The following is a 19217-nucleotide window of genomic DNA, read 5'->3' as shown; positions in this document are numbered from 1 at the left end:
CCATGAGAAGTAGCGATTGATAGAATTTACCTTTATTTCCCCTATTGAGCCCCGCCCCTCCTGCCCCCTGAGGGTCAGAGCCAAAATTTATACAAGTTCTTTTCTCCTACCCCGAAGGATGTTTGTGTGGCCAAATTTAGTTACAAGCCATACAAAACTCTAGGACAATTAAGTAGCAATTTATAGAATTTACCTATAATTCCCCTATTGGGCCCCACCTCTCCTACCCCCAGGGGATCAGAGCCAAAAATTATACAAGTTCTGTTCCTCTTCCCCAAGGATGTTTGTGGCAAAATTTAGTTACAATCCATGTAGAACTCTATGACTAGTAGTGATTTATAGGATTTACCTCTATTTCCCTATTGGGCCCCGCCCCTCCTGCCCCCGGGGGGGTCAGAGCCAAAATTTATACAAGTTCTTGGTTCCCCATCCCCAAGAAGGAAGAGTTTCTGGCCAAGAATTGGGTATACAATCCAATGTAGAACACTATGGACAAGCTAAGTGATTATAAAAGGAAATGACCCCTCTATTTCCCCCCCTCGGGGGGGGGCCACTGCAGCCGCCCGCACCTGCGCCGCCGCGCGACTCCCCCGGCGACTCCGGCTGGCCGTTAGCACCCCGCGCCGTAGAGCACTGCTGACTGACTTCAATGGCCCGTCGGGTCCGGCCACACCCTGAAGGCATCCCCCTGTTGGACAAGCCAAAATTTATACAATTCTGGTTCCCTGCTATTTACCCCCCAAGTATAGATTGAGTGGAGAAAAATTTATTTGACAAACCAAAATACCATAAGAAACTCTCTGACTATTAGGCGATTTAAACGGATGGGTGGGGGGTTACCCTCTATATCCCCAATTTGTGTCCCCGCCGCCTTCCTGCCCCCTGGGGGATGAGAAGAGGAGAGTGAGCCAAAGAGTTAATTCAAGTACAGTTCCCCGACGCTTTCCACACAAGTGATGATTCGTTCCACGTGGGCCAAATTTATGTTACAATCCATGCAGAGAAGGCTCTTACTGACTATTAGCACAATTAATAGGAATTTATTTACCTCCTAATTCCCCTCATTGTGGGTGGGGAGGGGGGGGCCCCGTCCGGCCTGCCCTCCCAGGCCGCAGATCCTGCCCCCGCTCCCCCTCCTACCCTGCCCCGGGAGGGGTGTCATATGAGTGCCAAAATTTATTAACAAGTTCTCGTTCCAACCCTGGTTCATGTGGCAGGTTCTTCCCCCAAGGGGAAGTTAGGTGGCAAAATATATGTTTATACACTACCATGTAGAACTCCTATGAAAAATTACCGAAAAAGGGGATACTGGTACTGTAACTTATTAATGGGACTAGTTCACCAATTACTACTGGTAGTTCATTGACAGTGCCATACTAAATACAGCTGTACATACAGTTGTACTGACAAAAGTAGATCAGTACACCAGAGTCCTTGATATCCACAAAAGTAGTAAAAGATATTAAATTACGGCCGAGAGCACCTTTTTTTGTATTATGTTGCCATGTCAGTCAGGACCGTTATGGTTATGTAAGTAAATGTACATGTATCGCAGCTTTGCAATTGATGATCGCTAATGATTGTTGATACAATATAACTTGGGATAATTGTTAAGCATTAAACAGTTTTTTCCTCGTTTTGTGTAGTTGGAAACAGCTTTTAAAATGCTGTTCTGCGGCAGATTTCGGACAAAAAATTTACTTCGTATTATCAAGTTTTTCAAGTTTTCCGAATTCGAATTTTCCGAGTTTTCAAACAAAGATAAAGAGGGAATTTGGCCGAGACTGGCAAAGTACTTCGTATAAAGCCAGGTTGTCAAATTATCCAAGTTCGTATCAACCAAGTTCAAGTTCCACTGTACTTATAATGAATAAAATATCTATTTTTACAATTATACCAAATTATTAAAGTTCCAGTTAAAAACTATCCACAGAAGCACAGCACTCAATTAATCAAATGATTTCTTTGTACCCATGAATGGATTTTCTTTCAATTACATCTAATGGTATATGTACATAGACAAAGAAGATGTTAATTCATTATATCATATGAATTAATGAGTGTATCCCTTAACGAAACCTGAAGTTCTGGATTTCAGTGGAAATTAACCTAGTATAACAAACACAATATAATTTCACTTTAATAATAATATATAGCTGGACTAGTCATCGGGAAATAAAAACAATGACATCTAAATAACAATGAGTGGATGCTATGCAGTACCTGCATCTTTGTCTATCTACTAATCATGGGTGTTCACAAAAAAACACCCATCACATGTACTAACAATTCAAAATTATTCTAGAAAGCTTGGCTTCAAAGCAAATTCAGCAACAACCATAAAAGTATGTTACAGAGAATAAGTGGTCTATGTAGTCTATATTGTAGCACAGATAATCTTTTTTAAAACACTCTACAAGTCAGTTTGCTGGAATGCATCTCATGCCCTGATAAATGATCTATTTAATTACAAGTATGAGGATGGCACTGTATGATAATACCGTCTATGCACATTACAGAGTTACCTCCCTTGTGGATAGGTATCCATTGTAACGTAATTATTTTGTGAGCGCAATTTAGGTCGTTTTCTCTGAAAAGTATGACATTAAGTTCTCAAACACATGACGTCACTATCAATACCTCTGCAAGGGAAGATAACTCTGTAATATACAAATACAGAATATTTAATTTTTTGCCATTTTGACATGAAGGATTGATTATTAAATTTATATTACATGGATTTCAGTCTATGTTTACTGCAACATGTTGAGGGTTAACCAGATAACATTGCCCTGTGTGATTTGATCGTATTAAGATTTACAGTAAACGTTCAAAATTAAAAATAATTTCGCTACTTCCTTTTCTTAAACATGAGTACTAAATACACAAGGCTAGCAGGGTCAAGAAAAACAGATGCCTGGTGTCATTAACTCATTCATCCCTGTAAGCGCATTTGAACTCTACTTCAAAGGCAGGAATAGTTCATAATGAACTTTCAGGGGTGAATGAGTTTAAAGGCTTTAGGCTTTTTGAAATGGAAATGAAGAAATGATCATTAGATACAAAATCACAACATATAAATCACATTTGACGTGTATATGTCTGCTAACTTACAAAGAGTATGAAAAATAACAGTGAAGATATGCTGTCAAAATTCAGACGTCCTAACCAAAGTCGCCATTAAAATCAGAAGATGACATAAAACACACAAGTAATGTTAAGTGATAATGGCATAAAACATGGGTAGTGTCGATTATACAAAATAATTATGTGTATAAAAATATATCTCACTTCCAAAGAGTATTAAATACAGTTTTAGGTGATCATTTATACAAAATTAATGTATATAGAAAATCAGGACTAGAAAACACAACCAGAGATATTATTATATAACACTGATAAAGCAGGAATGTGGCAACTGACCTGAGACACTACAGTTACAACAAAGTACGTGTAGTATATTACATACACCATACTACCATCCTCGATACTCCAGGGGTTCCGATCAGTTACGATCACTACACCCCTGGACTATCTCATAGTAAATCTGGAGGCAACAAAACAGGACAGGTAATTTACCGGTAGTTCTTTGATGCACATCAAAAGAGTTGTATAACAGTACACTGTGGTTGACTGTGGCTTTGAAGTTGGACGTCGTTCTCTCTATAGTTTTCAAAGGAAATCTTTGCAGACCTGTGATTGGTTAAGATTTTCCCCCCTGAGCTGCCTCCAGTTTTACTATGAGATAGTCCAGGGGTGTAGAGATCGCAAGTGATCGTCACCCCTGGAGTATCATGGATGTAATACTACAGACTTGAGGAATTGTTGGAACAATAGTCAAGTATTACTAACAATATCAAAGACCTAATAAGAAACTGTCGGAACAATATAGTCAAGTTGTAAAGTTTTCATTACATGAAATCTAAGCATGTTATAAAATTATTTGTAAAAAAAAATTCGTCATTTATATAAAGTACAAATACATTCTGCATTTCTATTTTGACTCGTTGATATAAAAATCTTTGGACGGTTATTGATGTGTATCTATCTTCTGTTATCTAGTATCCATGGTAACATTAACAATGTAATTAAAATGCTGTCCCTGGTTACCCCTCCATGATGTCCAGTATCAGGGTTTTCTCGCGGTATTCCAACTTGTTTAGTTCTACAGTGAAAACATCTGATGATCCTGAATTAGGAGAGAATAAAACTGTTATCATAATCATACATGATAAAACTTTAAATTGAAATTTAATACAGAAATTACTTAAATAGGTCAAGATATTCTCTGAATACTCATATTTTTAAATGTTACATTTGACGTTATCTCAGAACTATGAAAACTATGAAACTTCTCACCTGAATTACAGATTTTCTGCAGTTTGATCAGGAACTCTGAGAAAGCTTCCTTTAAAGCCTCTGATCCCTGAAAAGAAGTAGATGTATATGAGTTCAGTTTTAAACTTGTATAAAGACTTTGAAGTAAACATTTTGTCTACCTATTCAAATATTTAGCTGGGTGATTGCTTATACATAATCATTATTTGTTCAAAGATCACAAATACTAAGCATTTCACTAAAAATATACATGTAAATGCCCAATCTCTGTTGACAGAACAAGAAAGTATGGGACAGACACGGACGACACTATAAGACTTAAACCACCACAAACTCCCTTTCACAGTGATGCCAAAACCAATCTCATACAAAACTAGAAAGTAGAATATTTGTGTTATTTTACCTCATTTTCTTCTTCGTCCCAGCTATCCCAGTCTGAATCTGTCCCTGCTGCCTTCTCTCCTTCCTCGGTATCTACACTCTGGGTAGGGGAGCGTGCCCGACCTTTATCGCTGTACTGACTAAGGGAGCTAAGCCGACCCGATGGAAGGCTACCGCTGTTGTTACTCAGGTCAAGGGTCAAGCACTCGGCAAACACACCAGGACTACCTATAAATAGAAGATTACTTGGATATAGGATCCAGACTTCAAACCATATACTAAGTCTCAGTGAACAATGAATGATGCTTCAAAAATTTTCACTGTAAACAAAGTTTTGACCCTACTACAAAAATAATATTCTCCATATACTTTTTTTCTTGAATTGGTCAAGTACTTTTTAATATTACAAGCATTATTTGGTGGATAAGGACTGACCGATGATGACTGTGTCTTCCTGGTCCCAGTGGTGTTGGGCCATGTCTGGACTGCTGGACATAGGAATGTTGTTTGACAGTAAGGACAGATCCTCCCCGGGGCGGGGCGAGTGCTCCACACTGAAGTACACATCCTGTAACAATAAAGTTAATGTTGGATATCACTGGTGGTGAGTAAAGTATTCAAAAAAATTCAAAAAAAAAAAAATACACAAGATTGGTAAACTAGTGAGTGTATGGTAAATTACTTAAGCTAATTTGCAGATGATGATGGTAATGAAACTGACCTCATTGACTCGGGAACAAATAGCGATGAGAATTAGTCGAAGATGTTTGACGGGGTTAAGGGCCTGACACAGAATGATGTAGATGTTTAACACTTTCTGTACAAGGTGGACTTCAGAACTCTGAAACATTCAAATACAAGGTATAAATACATATATAATTCAAAATTCAAAGGTCAAATACTTATAAACAGTCTTAATAAAACTGTCAGATTGTGGTTCTCATACTGTCAGTTAACTGTCTTGTAAGATTTATTCGAAGTTAACATCATGATCTAAGTATAGATCTTTTCTTCATTATAATTAATAGAAAAAGGTTTATTTCATATAATAAACACAATTTAAGCTGCCATTTTCAATTGCTGACGTCAAGCTATAGTCAATATCATTACATGTATATCATTGGTCATATCTCACATTAGTGACATGTACAAACATATAAAAGGCCATTAAATTCTCTATAACATGTGAAAATAATGTGATAAATACCTACCTTCATTGTTATTATAGCTGACAATTCTTTTAAGGACAAGTTGATACACTTCAGGCAGCTTTGTCGCTGATCATCATCTTCTACCTTCATGGTAAAATTTACCACCTTAGCCCCAACAACACTAAGACTGAAACAGAAGGAGGCAACAGATAATAGCTGTCTTCTAATACGTTACAATATCCAACAACGTTTTAACAGCGACTTCACTTGATAACTTATAGGTAAAATTTTCTAAACCGGTAATTGTATTTTTTTGGTGGCGATTTATTTTTGCAAATTCTAATCGGCTACCAAATGCACAACAAGAGGCCCAGAGGGCCCATAGGGCCTGTATCGCTCACCTGGTTTGTAATGCCAAGTAATGTTCTGAATAAAGGTTCATTGTTTCTTTTACAAGTTCTGTTCCTCTTTTCCCAAGGATGTTTGTGGCCAAATTTGGTTACAATCCCAATAGAACTTTAGGACAAGTAGCGATTTATAGGAATTACCTCTATTTCCCCTATTGGGCCCCGTCCCTCTTGTCCCCAGGGGGTCAGAGTCAAAATTTATACAAGTTCTGTTCCCCTTACCCCAAGGATGTTTTTGACCAAATTTGGTTTCAATCCATGCAGAACGCTAGGACAAGTAGCGATTTACAGGATTTACCTCTATTTCCCCTATTGGGCCCCGTCCTATTGTCCCTAGGGGGTTAGAGCCAAAATTTATACAAGTTCTGTTCAACTTCCCCCAAGGATGTTTTTGACCAAATTTTGGTTACAATCCATGCAGAACTCTAGGACAAGTAGCAATTTATAGAACTACCTCTATTTCCCCAATTGGGCCCCGCCCCTTCTAGCCCCAGGAGTCAGAGCCAAAATTTATACAAGTTCTGTTCCCCTTCCCCAAAGGATGTTTGTGGAGAGCCAAAATTTATACAAGTTCTGTTCCCCTTCCCCGAAGGATGTTTTTGACAAATTTTGGTTACAATCCATGCAGAACTCTAGGACAAGTAGCAATTTATAGAATTACCTCTATTTCCCCAATTGGGCCCCACCCCTCCTGCCCCTGGGGGGGGGGGGGGGGGGGTTAGAGCCAAAATTTATACAAGTTCTGTTCACCTTCCCCCAAGGATGTTTTTGGCCAAATTTGGTTACAATCCATGTAGAACTCTAGGACAAGTAGTGATTTATAGGATTTACCTCTATTTCCACTATTTGGCCCCGCCCCTCCTGGCCCCGGGGGGTCAGAGTCAAAATTTATAAAGTTCTGTTCCCCTCCCCCAAGGATGTTCATTGCCAAATTTGGTTACCATCCATGCAGAACTCTATGACTAGTAGCGATTTAAAGGAAATGTTGACGGACGGACGACGGACGCCGCGCCATGACATAAGCTCACCGGACCTTCGGGCCAGGTGAGCTAAAAATGAATTGCACACAAAAATTAAAAGGTTTAAATTAAGTTTAAGGCCCACTACCTTTCCGAAACTGCTTTTAATTTTTAAAATTTGAATGTAAAACGAGATCGATCATTTTGTAGAGTCGCAAAAGTTATTAACTTACCGGTAATACTACACATATCATCACCTTCTGAACAATTTGATTAAAAGAAATAAAATGTCTATGTTTATAATGCGGGTCGTCTTATGTCTCCCGCCGTCATCCTAAAGACCGCCCGGTAGTTGACGATCACTGCGCCAGATGGCAAAACAGCGAAATGACATTCACTGTTATCATTAATGACGTGGGAAATTGTGCATATGTTTGGTGTTTTTACCTCATCTTAGAACATCTGTACATATTTTCTGATGTTTTTAATGTTTTTAAGAAACCTTTATGACTTCCTCTGGAAAGGTAGGGGCCTTTAACTTATAAGGTTAAATATATAGCAGCTCATAGATATAGCACTTGATAGTATGAAGAGAAGGGCTAAGTCATTGTTGAACATAATACCAACTGCAGAACTTGGGATGATAGGAAAATGCTTAATCTATATCATGTGCTCAGTTGCTCAAAACAATTCCATTTCCTAAATGTAGAGGTAGTGTAAAACATTGCATTTCCCTAATAAGTATTAAGATATGGAAATAGATAAAAATATTCTAGCTATACCCCATTCAAAGGCTTAATTAGACCCCATTTCGCGTCAGTGTCATTTTCATAATACAAATCATTTCAGGCTTTTGGCAATATAACTTATATATTCACAAAATTTTTCGCTCAATGGAATTTTTTTGTGATGAAAAGGCCCCCTCGTGCTTATTTTCACTTTTACAGTAACAAGATTATTTCCCCCAAGTTTTTACACAATATACATTTTAAGTATGTTGCCAAAACTACAGCTACAAAGTGTACTAGATTATTTCAAGTGCTCAAGTTAATTCAGAGAGACTAACATTTTAAAGCTTTATATCCATATAGTTAATTGTGTCGGAGTAAATTATAAAATATCTTGAAATCCAAAATCAGGAGACAATCCAAAACAGTTGAATGTTGTATACGTACCAGTCTGTTAATGCTTTACAGATATGGGAGTCCTCCACAAATATACCAGTGTAGTGTGCCACCATGGGGAGGAGCAGAGAGGAACTCTCCACAGGAAGGTTCTGGAGGAAAGGCTTACAGGCGTGATAAATCTCTTTGATGAATAGTTTCTCTACTTGTTTGGCACATTGAAGTTTATTATCAGGTTTCACTAGGCAGCAACTGGAAAACAAAGCATTCCTTTCATGTAAATGTTCCTAACAGCATGAAATATAATACCCTCATTTCAATAGAAAGCATGTTAGCAGAACATTTACATAGTAAAGCTATTTACAGCACCATCATAGTTTTACAAAAGGTGTGAGACCTGTTTGCTCAAGAAAAGTTGTAAAAACCTAATTTTGAAATGAATGACTGTGTGAAGACTTGTTCCACAAATTTCCTTACCTAAGATAACCCTCGAATGGAGACGAGAAGAGTTTTATATCTGTGTTGCCATGGATCAAATCCTTTGAGATTCGTAAATTGGGGTGAGTAAAACAGAACAGGAGCTTCCAAAAAGACAGAACAGTGGCAGTCTGTTTCACTCTCTGTAAATTAGATTTCATCAAGTAAGAGGTTTGGATGTCATCAATAAAACCTATGATAATATACAAACTCCTATGTCATTTAAATCCCCATTCAATCTAAATTTACGACAAACAGTTGATACCCGAGATCATCATTTACTCTTAGATGTGAAAACAAGACCGTAATTTACACTTAGTAAAAACGCTTGTAAGAACCAGAGGTCTTACTGTATACTTTACATTTTCTAAACTAAGCCATAGATTGTAATTCACAGTATTCCCCTTTTTGATTTTCAAAAAACTTGAAATAAATGAAAACTAAAAAATATAAAAAAAATTACTTTCTATATTTCTTTTGGGAATTGTTTTGTTGCTCTCTTTATGTAATACATTTGAGAAGGTCAAATTTGGTCCCATTAAGCACTCCATTGGATTATGTTCAGTATACAGTAATTTTAATTCACACTGGTGCTGGTTACCTGGTCTTCCAGTATGGGGAAGTGGTTATGTACAGTAATAATTGTACTGGCCGCTATCACCGAGAGACGGTCAAACACGGGTCGTTGTATGATGTGGTCTAAACAAGGGAGGCAACTGTTGAGCTGAGTGGTCAAACTCTTTACAATGCTGGAGATAATCTTCTTACAAACATCATGGTCCTGGAACAGAGGAGTGAGATGAAGATAATGAAGATAAAAGTACACCATGGAGTTTGTGTGTAAAGTACACAATGTCAATTTAAATTATTTCTTTAGGTTGGGAAGTATGGTTTCATCATACATTACATTTTCTGCATTTTAATATACCAATTTGATTTTGAGGCATGAATGAAAATTTCTTATGAAACACCTTTTCCTAGGTGGAGGAAAACAAACATTTTTATTAATACCAGTTTCTTATTCCAGATATCAACATACATGTATCTGCAGATTCTGAAACTCCCAACTGTTGTCACCATCACTCTAACTCACAAACTATGCACACAACATTGATGTACCACTAACTGCTGTGACTTACAATGACCTTGACCAGACCAAGTCTGAGCTTGACCTCTGTTGTGATCACTAACCTGCCATGTCCCTGGCGGCCTATGGAGCAGTGCCTCCAGTCTCACACAGTGTACCACAGATTCCTTGAGTAGCAATGCTGCAGCATATGTAAAAAGACTAGTGTTTTGCTTCAGTTGTGTTCTCCACAAATCCTCCAGTATGCTCATGTCAAACCATCGGATCACCTCTGCCAAGCACGGCAGCACCTATGGAAGGATTAAATGTCAGTTTTACATTGATAAATTGTGGAGTGCCTAGTAACAGAACGCCATTCACAGCAAATACAGAGAATGTATTCTTTGAAGAAACATGAAATCTAATGGTATTTCCAAGAAACAAGAAATATAGTGTATACAATCAGAGACAAGAGACAGAGGGCCTGTATCGCTCACCTGGTTTGTAATGCCAAGTATGTTCTAAATACAGGTTGTTTTTCTTTTCAACTTTATACAAGTTCTGTTCCCCTTCTCCCATGGATATTTGTGGCCAAATTTGGTCACAATCCATGCAGAACTCTAGGACAATTAGCGATTTATAGGTTTTAACTCTATTTCCCCTATTGGGTCCTGCCCCCATGGGGTCAGAGCCAAACTTTATACAAGTTCTGTTTCCCTTCCCTAATGGATGCTATATACATGTTTGTGGGCAAATTTTGCCACAATCCATGCAGAACTCTAGGACAAGTAGCAATTTATAGGATTTACCTCTATTTCCCCTATTGGGCCCCACCCCTCCTGCCCCCAGGGGGTCAGAGCCAAACTTTATACAAGTTCTGTTCCCCTTCCCCCAAGAATGTTTGTAGCCAAATTTGGTTACAATCCATGCAGAACTCTAGGACAAGTAGCGATTTATAGGATTTACCTCTATTTCCCCTATTGGGCCCCGCCCCTCCTGCCCCCGGGGGGTCAGAGCCAAACTTTATACAAGTTCTGTTCCCCTTCCCCCAAGGATGTTTGTGGCCAAATTTGGTTACAATCCATGCAGAACTCTAGGACAAGTAGCGATTTATAGGATTTACCTCTATTTTTCCCTATTGGGCCCCGCCCCTCCTGCCCCCGGGGGGTCAGAGCCAAAATTTATTCAAATTCTGTTCCCCTTTCCCCAAGGATGTTTGTGGCCAAATTTGGTTACAATCCATGCAGAACTCTATGACTAGTAGCGATTTAAAGGAAATGTTGACGGACGGACGCGGACGCACGGCCGGACGCCGCGCCATGACATAAGCTCACCGGCCCTTCGGGCCAGGTGAGCTAAAAATCATATTTCATATCTAGCAAATGATTGGATTCCCTTCTGATGCATCAGATGCATGATGCACAAAGCACAAGGTTTAAGCTTACTTGTAATGTAAAAAATCCAGAATGTAGGAGGGAATAGGTATCAAAATTCACATGTACATAAACATTTGTTATCTGGAACTTACCTGCTGTGCCATACGTCCAAGTTCCCAACGTGAGTCCGACAAACATTCTAGAGTTTGATGGAGGACACATACCAGACTGGACCTCAGTGAAGACACCTCTTGTGCATGTAGCCAATTGTTAACCATCTGATGATCAACACTAGAGCTGTAATGGAGAATAGAAATCTCGCATTCAAATCAAACTTTATGATTAAACAAGAGACCCTAGAGGGATCTTGGTGCCCACCAAAGAATGATCTATGTCTGACAATGGAAAAAGGGATTTTTACCCTGCTCTTCAAACTTTTCCAAACATACAACATATAAAATTTGAGACAGATCACTTCAGTAATTTCTGAGAAATAGCAGTAACAAATTCTAACTATCGAAATCCAAGTAGCTGCCATGCGGACATCTTGTTGACTGATCAGTCTCAAAATGTAATATGCACAACTACGGCCCTAGGGGAAACTACATATGAAATTTGAGAAGGATACCTTCATTACTTTCTGAGAAATAGCAGCAACAAACTTTAACTATCAAAATCCAAGATGGCTGCGGGTCAGCCATCTTGTTGACCGTCAGTCCCTAGGGGAACCTACATATGAAATTTGGGAGAGATCCCTTCAGTACTTTCTTAGAAATAGCGGTAACAAACTTCAATGATGAAATCCAAGATTGCGGCCGGTTGGCCATCTTGTTGATCGATCAGTCTCAACAGGTACTATGCATAACTAGGGCCCAAAAGGATCCTACTGTAGTTTATGAGAAATAGCGGTAACTATCAAAATCTAAGATGGCAGCTGGTCGTCCATCTTGTTGACCGATCAGTTACAAAATGCAATATGCACAACTAGGACCATAGGGGAACTTACATATGAAATTTGAGAGAGATTCATTCAAGACTTTCTGAGAAATAGCAGTAACAAATTCTAACTATCGAAATCCAAGTAGCTGCCATGCGGACATCTTGTTGACTGATCAGTCTCAAAATGTAATATGCACAACTACGACCCAAGGGGAAACTACATGTGAAATTTGAGAAGGATACCTTCATTACTTTCTGAGAAATAGCAGCAACAAACTTTAACTATCAAAATCCAAGATGGCTGCGGGTCAGCCATCTTGGTGACTGATCAATCCCAATATGCAATATGCATAACTAGGGTCCTAGGGGAACCTACATCTGAAATTTGAGAAAGATCCCTTGAGTACTTTCTGAGAAACACGGGTAACAAATTTTAACTATCAAAATCCAATATGGCGGCCGGTTGGCCATCTTTTAGACGATATGTCTCAAAATGCTATATGCACAACTAGGGTCCTAGGGGAACCTACGTATGAAATTTGAAAAAGATCCCTTGAGTACTTTCTGAGAAACAGGGGTAACAAACTTCAACTAACAAAATCCAATATGGCGGCCGGTTGGCCATCTTTTAGATGATATGTCTCAAAATGCAATATGCACAACTAGGGCCCTAGGAGGGGAACCTACATATGAAATTTGAAAAAGACCCATTAAGTACTTTCTGAGAAATGGCGGTAAAAAGAAATGTTAACGGACGTCGGACCATGGACGAAAGGCAATTTGAATAGCCCACCATCTGATGATTGTGGGCTAAAAATAAACAAAGCAATAAAACATTTCATCCAATATTACCTATGTCTAAAAGAAGCATCTAAGGTGAGAAAAAAAAAACATGTACATTTTTGTTTGTATTTCTATTACAACTTTTTCCAGATTTATTATGATACAGAAGAAACGCTGACCTGTCCTCCTTTGGGTGGAGCAGACGTTCCAATGTCTGTAGCTGTGGTTGGTGAGTTGTACAGATATGATTTTTACCAGAGTCCTGTGAAAAACATTAAAATTCCTTTCATTATAATCAAGGATTTATAAGTGAAAAGGATTCGTGACTGTCTCTTTATACTAGCTAAACACCACACGAGACGCCTATGAACCTGTCCGGGAATAAAAACCGTTTTTCTCAACAAATACTTGTCTTATCAAGTCAAACGAAACACCAATGTAAAGTTTATTTAATTTCACAACGTTTATCGTTTGCTTTAAGAACGGAAGATTTAAAGGATATGTCTTAAATTTTCGTTAAAGAAATACGACAGCTCATGAAATGATGGCCCACTTCAGAAAGTAAGACGGTAACCCTCGCACCCGCAAGCTACATCAAAGGCTGCGCCGGCGGATATCAGAGGAAAAACAGTCATCGCCCAACGTTTATTTTGCTTTCGGTGAATGCGCAATCAGTACAGCATTCAATATAGGACATAGTGCCACAAAATTTTTTCGGGATGCAATTAATTATTTTTAATGTTTTGATCTTGGAGTAAAATTAGAAGCTCATACTTTTCAATGGTGGTAATGGTGTAAAGTAAATAACTTTTGTAACTGAAGAAAAACACTAAATCATCTGATCCTGTTTTTGATAGAGAAATATTACCAGCGGTGGAGCATCTTTAAGCATGGCTTTATATGAAATTCTATCATCATCAATGTCATCATCATCATTCAATACTATTTACTTCTCATTTATTCTTATCTTACAATGGTTACAAACATTTTTCCAACCTAGATAATATTGTATAGAACTATACATCTCCTTACCTTGATATTCTCTAAGAACTTGACCTGCATCAGTATTGAGTAAACAGTGTCCAGCTGACATGGACCGCTGTCTTTGTTTGTGACCTTGGAGGTTGCTAGGGAACCATTTACTGTCCCTGTTGCCCTTTAAACATAAAAAATTAGATTTAAGTTATAAGTCAAAGTTGTAAGACTGAATTGTAAATGTCAAGATTCTGCGGTTCAATGGCCAATGTCACTGATCAATATTGTTGATAAAGCACGTTGAAACAAAGATTATTTTGCATAATATCACTATAAGGAAGATTGTAGAACTTGTAATCAAAGTATCTTCAGAGTACCAGTAAGTGTATCCATAATCCCCTAACTTCTTATTTTACTTACAATATCATTGTTCACCATTGTCCTTTCTCCGACATCAGAGTTATGTGTCTAACAATATTTAGATAGAGATTACTACCCACCCATATATATCTTACCTGTCACCAGCTTTCCCTTCGACATTTTCACCTGAGAAGTCTTGAGTGAAGAAGCGGACCTATAGAAAAATCAGCATATGTTGTCAGTAACAAATTCAAAGTTTTAAATTGCTGTGTGTTCCATTTGACCTAGCTGTTGACATGAATATGATTGACCATAAATGATCTAATATGGGTGCTGGGCATGATTGATTTAAGACAGGGTCATACAGGTACATTTGTATATGTAATATTTGCACTGCAAGGAGTCTTAGTTTCTTTCAGCAACTTGTCAGTCTCAATTATGCTGAAGAAAACAAGAACAAACAAGTAGCAAAATTTTTTCATAATTACTTTCTCAACACCATTTTCTCTATCTAAAAGATTTTGCTACACACAATATTGTTTCTTCCGTGTTCTAGATGACACAACCTATCAGCAATTATACATGAACAGGTATTTTCTTAATTATATCTGCTGTAGCATTTTACCTTATCATCATCAAGTAGAACACTATCTCAGCGTGCTTCTTATTAAATATCGGGTCTCTTGGGTTTTTGTGTATTGAGAAGAAGATTTTAGCCTACTGAACTCCTTTGGCTTAGATGAACAAATCTTGTATATGCTAATGTTTAAACACTAGCTGTGTCTATGGGCCATATGTTGAAAGTAAACATAATATTGGATAACAAAAGGGACAATAGTAGGTCAATTTTTGTTATTTATATTTTCTTTAGATAGTTCATAACAGAGAGTGACTGAAAAATACATGCTTATGGTGTTGTGTAATAACAGTAATAGCAGAATTAAGATTCTTTTCTGTGTTGCTATCTACACAGCTGTGTTGTGAGTAAAAGCAAAATCATGCAGGCAGAAAAATACATGGATATCTGATTAAAAATAACAAAAAAAAAACAACAATCTGATTAAAATATGATTTGATTTAGTCTTGCAAAGACCACCTGAACATGACATGTTATAACTTCATCAATATTACAAGAGATCCATGGGCTTTAACGGTCATCTGACTATTGGCACAACCTCAAAGATTATAGTAGTGGCAAACAATTAACTCAATACAAGTTCTGGTTCTGGTATATTTGATGAATTACCATGGATGAAGGTCCCTTGATCCCCACCATGCTACAAGTCCAATATCCAGCTTCTAGGACTCTTAGTTATTTAAATAAAGTTGTTTAAAGGTTTTAGCCTATTTGACCCTTGTGACCTTGAATGAAGGTCAAGGTCATTCACATAAAGTTCGTAGCCATTTGTCCTAGCATGCCACAGGCCCAATATCATGTCTCTATGCCTCTTAGTTATTCACAAGAAATTGTTTAAAGATTTTAGCCTACTTGCCCCCTGTGACCTTAGTGAAGATCAAGTTCATTCATTTGAACAAACTTGGTAGCCCTTCATGCCAGCATACCACAAGCCCATTATCAGGTCTCTACGCATTTCAGTTATTCACAAGAAGTTGTTTAAATATTTTAGCCTATTTGATCCTTATGACCGTAAATAAAGGCCAAAGTCATTCATTTGAACAAACTTGATAGCCATTCATCCCAGCATGTCACAGGTCCAATATCAGGTGTCTGGACCTCTTAATTATTCACATTACAAGAAATCACGTTTACAGATTTGAGCCTATTTGACCCCTGTGACCTTGAATTAAGGTCAAGGTCATTCATTAGAAAAACTTGGTAGCCCTTCATCTCAGCATGATACAGGTCAAATATCAGTACCCTGGGCATTTCGGTTATTGAGAAGATGTGACCTCTGATCATTTTCAAGCCCCTGCTGGCTAGGTAAAAGGCAAGTGGCTTTTAAAGCACTGCATCATCTGATCACCCATCTTCATTAATTTAGTATAACATAGATACAGGGTAGATTTAGATGTAGATTACAGAAACACTGAATATCAATATGTCTTAAATCTTCATAATATGGAATGATCTTTTCTTCCAGGTATTCAATCAGTTTAATAAGGCATTATTGATTTGCATGAGAAAGCATTCAAAACATTTTATTTCAAAGCAATTATGATCACTATGGTATTTATGGAGGGAACAGACAAAAATACATAAAGAAAGAGATATTCTGTATAGGTAAATGATGGTTAGAAATGATAGAAAATTACTATGAATATCCTACTCTACAAGCTATTTAGGTATCTGGTAAAATGGGGAAATTAATATGTCTATAAAATGTCAAAAAGTGCGTTTCAGACACATCTCTCAGCAAATGTTGATATAAAGGAGCCTGGCAAAAACAATCTTTTGTTTGTCCTAATGAGTAGATAATGAACACAACACAGGTGAATATGGCTGTGAATTGGTGCATATCAGATGAAAAGAGTTTCCATATTCAAGCTTTTAGAATATTACAATCTATTGACAAATTCAGAGCTATCAGATCACTGGGCATGCAGTAACAAAGTGACCGATAGTGATTCAAGTAAAATGCTCTTTACATTCAAGATGTAAAATTTTCATTGATGTTGACTATGGTAATAATTGAGGAAACTATCTGATAATATCAACAATTCATCTTCAAACAATATAGCAATATTATCTAAGTTTTGTAGCAAAATGCTACAGACGAAAAGAGCAAATCTTGACATCACTGATAAACTGTACAAAAGCATGCAGGTAACTAACATAACAGCTGTATCCAAAATAAAACAAGCTAGGATGGTTACTATGGTAACAACAGCTCCATAGTAACAAGGAAGAACTCTAATCTACCTTTCTCCAGTATTTTCTTCTGATTTGCTATAAATATAGGTACACAAATTGTTAGCCTCAATCAATCTAAAGATTAGGTTTGCTATACATGACATGTACAAATAAACAGCAATCTAAACATTGGACAATATTCAACCAACAAATACACAATTAGCTCATTTGAATCATTTGATCACTAGGATGCATTGATTTAAACATGGGTTCAACTTTGTGAATTTTATATATGATTTATGTGTCTTTATTAATAATTATTAATGATTAATAATATAACATATAAGGAGGAAAGTTAGGTACCACAATATTGTATTTCAAGGTTTACAACATACTGGTAACAAGGAATCCCTTGGTGCTAATGAACATCATATCTGATATCTATCACTGCTCCTCAACCAAGCCTGTTTATCAGTAGCTCTATATCTATATCAGTTTTTGTAGCTAAAAGCCTAAGTACTAAAGCAGAATCTACCATATAATTGACTTGGTGCCAAAGTAGTACTAATGTAATGATAATGAGAATTTTTACTTAAAAGCAAATTTAGAGCAATAAGATCAAAGCATCTGTACATACCGCAAAGGACTGTTCTGATTGGGAGGCATGGAGGTCATCTACAGGGTCCCGAAGGTTCAATGGCGATGTAAACTACAAAACAGAGATTTATAATGGGTCTGAATATATTGTTGTGGGAAGCATCAAATTCCACTAAAACTGCACTTATTTCTCCCTTCTTCTCTGGTGCCAAGAAATTTACAAAAGGCAATTTTATCTCAAGTAATCTTAACATGAAGTAAGTACCACTGATTACCATTATATTAAGTTTTATTAAAATTATTAAAAGCAGTAGAAAAGCTTACCTGACTATTTCTATGCTCTAGGTCGAGATCATTGTCATTCAAGTTTAATTTATGTCTTTCATCCCTGAAAGAAAACAGATTTGATTTAAGCTCAAAGTTAAATTTGATTACTTAATTAGTAAAGGAAAATACATATTCCCCTCACTCTTACATTATATACAAGCAATAATTCTTCAGATGAATTTCATGTGAACCAGGAGTTTCTCATGAAATTCACATGAAGAAATATTAGCTGTGTAGGATGATCATTGGACAGTAGTGTTGAAAACAATAAAAAAAATAATAAAAAGGCCATTTAATTTTGTAATGAAAATAACTTTGATACCCTAATAGGGCACGTGTTTTGTTATCCATACAAACCCCTGCTCCAAACTGGGAATGGTTTGTCTGTCTTGTTCTGCTCCCTCTGGCCTGTCACCCCAGTCCAGACCTGCTCCCGACCCTGCAGGACCAAATGTATATAGCCAATGGTTCTTGATAAGGAACTTCATGATTAGCTCATAGGCAAACAGTCGTCCTTCTCTACTTTCCCAGGTCTCAAGGAGGCTCCCATCTGAGGATGAAATAGTTGTACAAGATTGAAATTCACAACAAATTCATTCCAATATTAGGAAAGAAGCTACAAATACAGTTTTAAAAGTCAAAATAATACATTTATTTTTATGCAGTATGCCCACACAAGAAACCCATTTTTAACTGGATTAGGGTAACTGCAGTTACCCATATCCAACATGGCAAAGGTACAAAAATATGAGAAAATCGTACACTCTGTTAACGGAATAGATGGGTATTTTTCTTGCATAACTGCCGTAAATTGTGTCTTCTAACAATATTAGCAAAATTTAAAGCGTATGATTTACAGTTCCAGTTACCCCCTGTGAGCATGTGAAGGTCGGAAAAATGTATTCCAGCAAAGGAAGGGTCTAAATTGAAATAAATTACTACACTGTCCTCTCTCGCTGAAATTTTCAGGGGAGATAACTTACCAGTATTCTTAATTTATTTTGGATGTTGACAGTTGGATATAATATACTATTAAGAATGTTTGATGAACAATTCCTTGAATAATTTTCACAAGGGGAGGTAGCTGCAATATTGTAGCTTAAAAGACTTTAGACAGAAAATGGTGTTGTCTTAAGAGCTACAAT

The 19217-nt window shown here is 37.3% G+C and overlaps 1 protein-coding gene across 2 annotated transcripts in view; it reads right to left on the bottom strand.

The window, feature by feature from the left end:
* Positions 1–1291: 1291 nt before the first annotated feature.
* Positions 1292–19217, bottom strand: part of LOC138315158 (uncharacterized) — a 29327-nt gene continuing 11401 nt past the window's right edge. The window contains exons 13-30 of one of the 2 annotated variants that reach the window (XM_069255952.1): positions 18430–18622; positions 18070–18133; positions 17786–17857; positions 17218–17244; positions 14492–14550; positions 14034–14157; positions 13181–13263; positions 11432–11576; positions 10029–10214; positions 9439–9618; positions 8838–8980; positions 8412–8612; positions 5931–6057; positions 5441–5560; positions 5155–5287; positions 4742–4947; positions 4360–4426; positions 1292–4189 (exon numbers count right to left, since the gene is read on the bottom strand). In XM_069255952.1, coding sequence (XP_069112053.1) covers positions 4107–4189; positions 4360–4426; positions 4742–4947; positions 5155–5287; positions 5441–5560; positions 5931–6057; positions 8412–8612; positions 8838–8980; positions 9439–9618; positions 10029–10214; positions 11432–11576; positions 13181–13263; positions 14034–14157; positions 14492–14550; positions 17218–17244; positions 17786–17857; positions 18070–18133; positions 18430–18622 — 2213 coding nt within the window. In that variant the 3' untranslated portion in view covers positions 1292–4106. The remainder of the gene's footprint in view (positions 4190–4359; positions 4427–4741; positions 4948–5154; positions 5288–5440; positions 5561–5930; positions 6058–8411; positions 8613–8837; positions 8981–9438; positions 9619–10028; positions 10215–11431; positions 11577–13180; positions 13264–14033; positions 14158–14491; positions 14551–17217; positions 17245–17785; positions 17858–18069; positions 18134–18429; positions 18623–19217) is intronic. The other variant, XM_069255953.1, reaches the window with a different exon arrangement.

Source organism: Argopecten irradians, chromosome 2 (assembly GCF_041381155.1).
Source record: "Argopecten irradians isolate NY chromosome 2, Ai_NY, whole genome shotgun sequence".
Classification (NCBI taxonomy): Eukaryota; Metazoa; Mollusca; class Bivalvia; order Pectinida; family Pectinidae; genus Argopecten; species Argopecten irradians.
The sequence above is the reverse complement of the archived record's forward strand: the minus strand, read 5'-3'. Positions and strand labels throughout refer to the sequence as shown.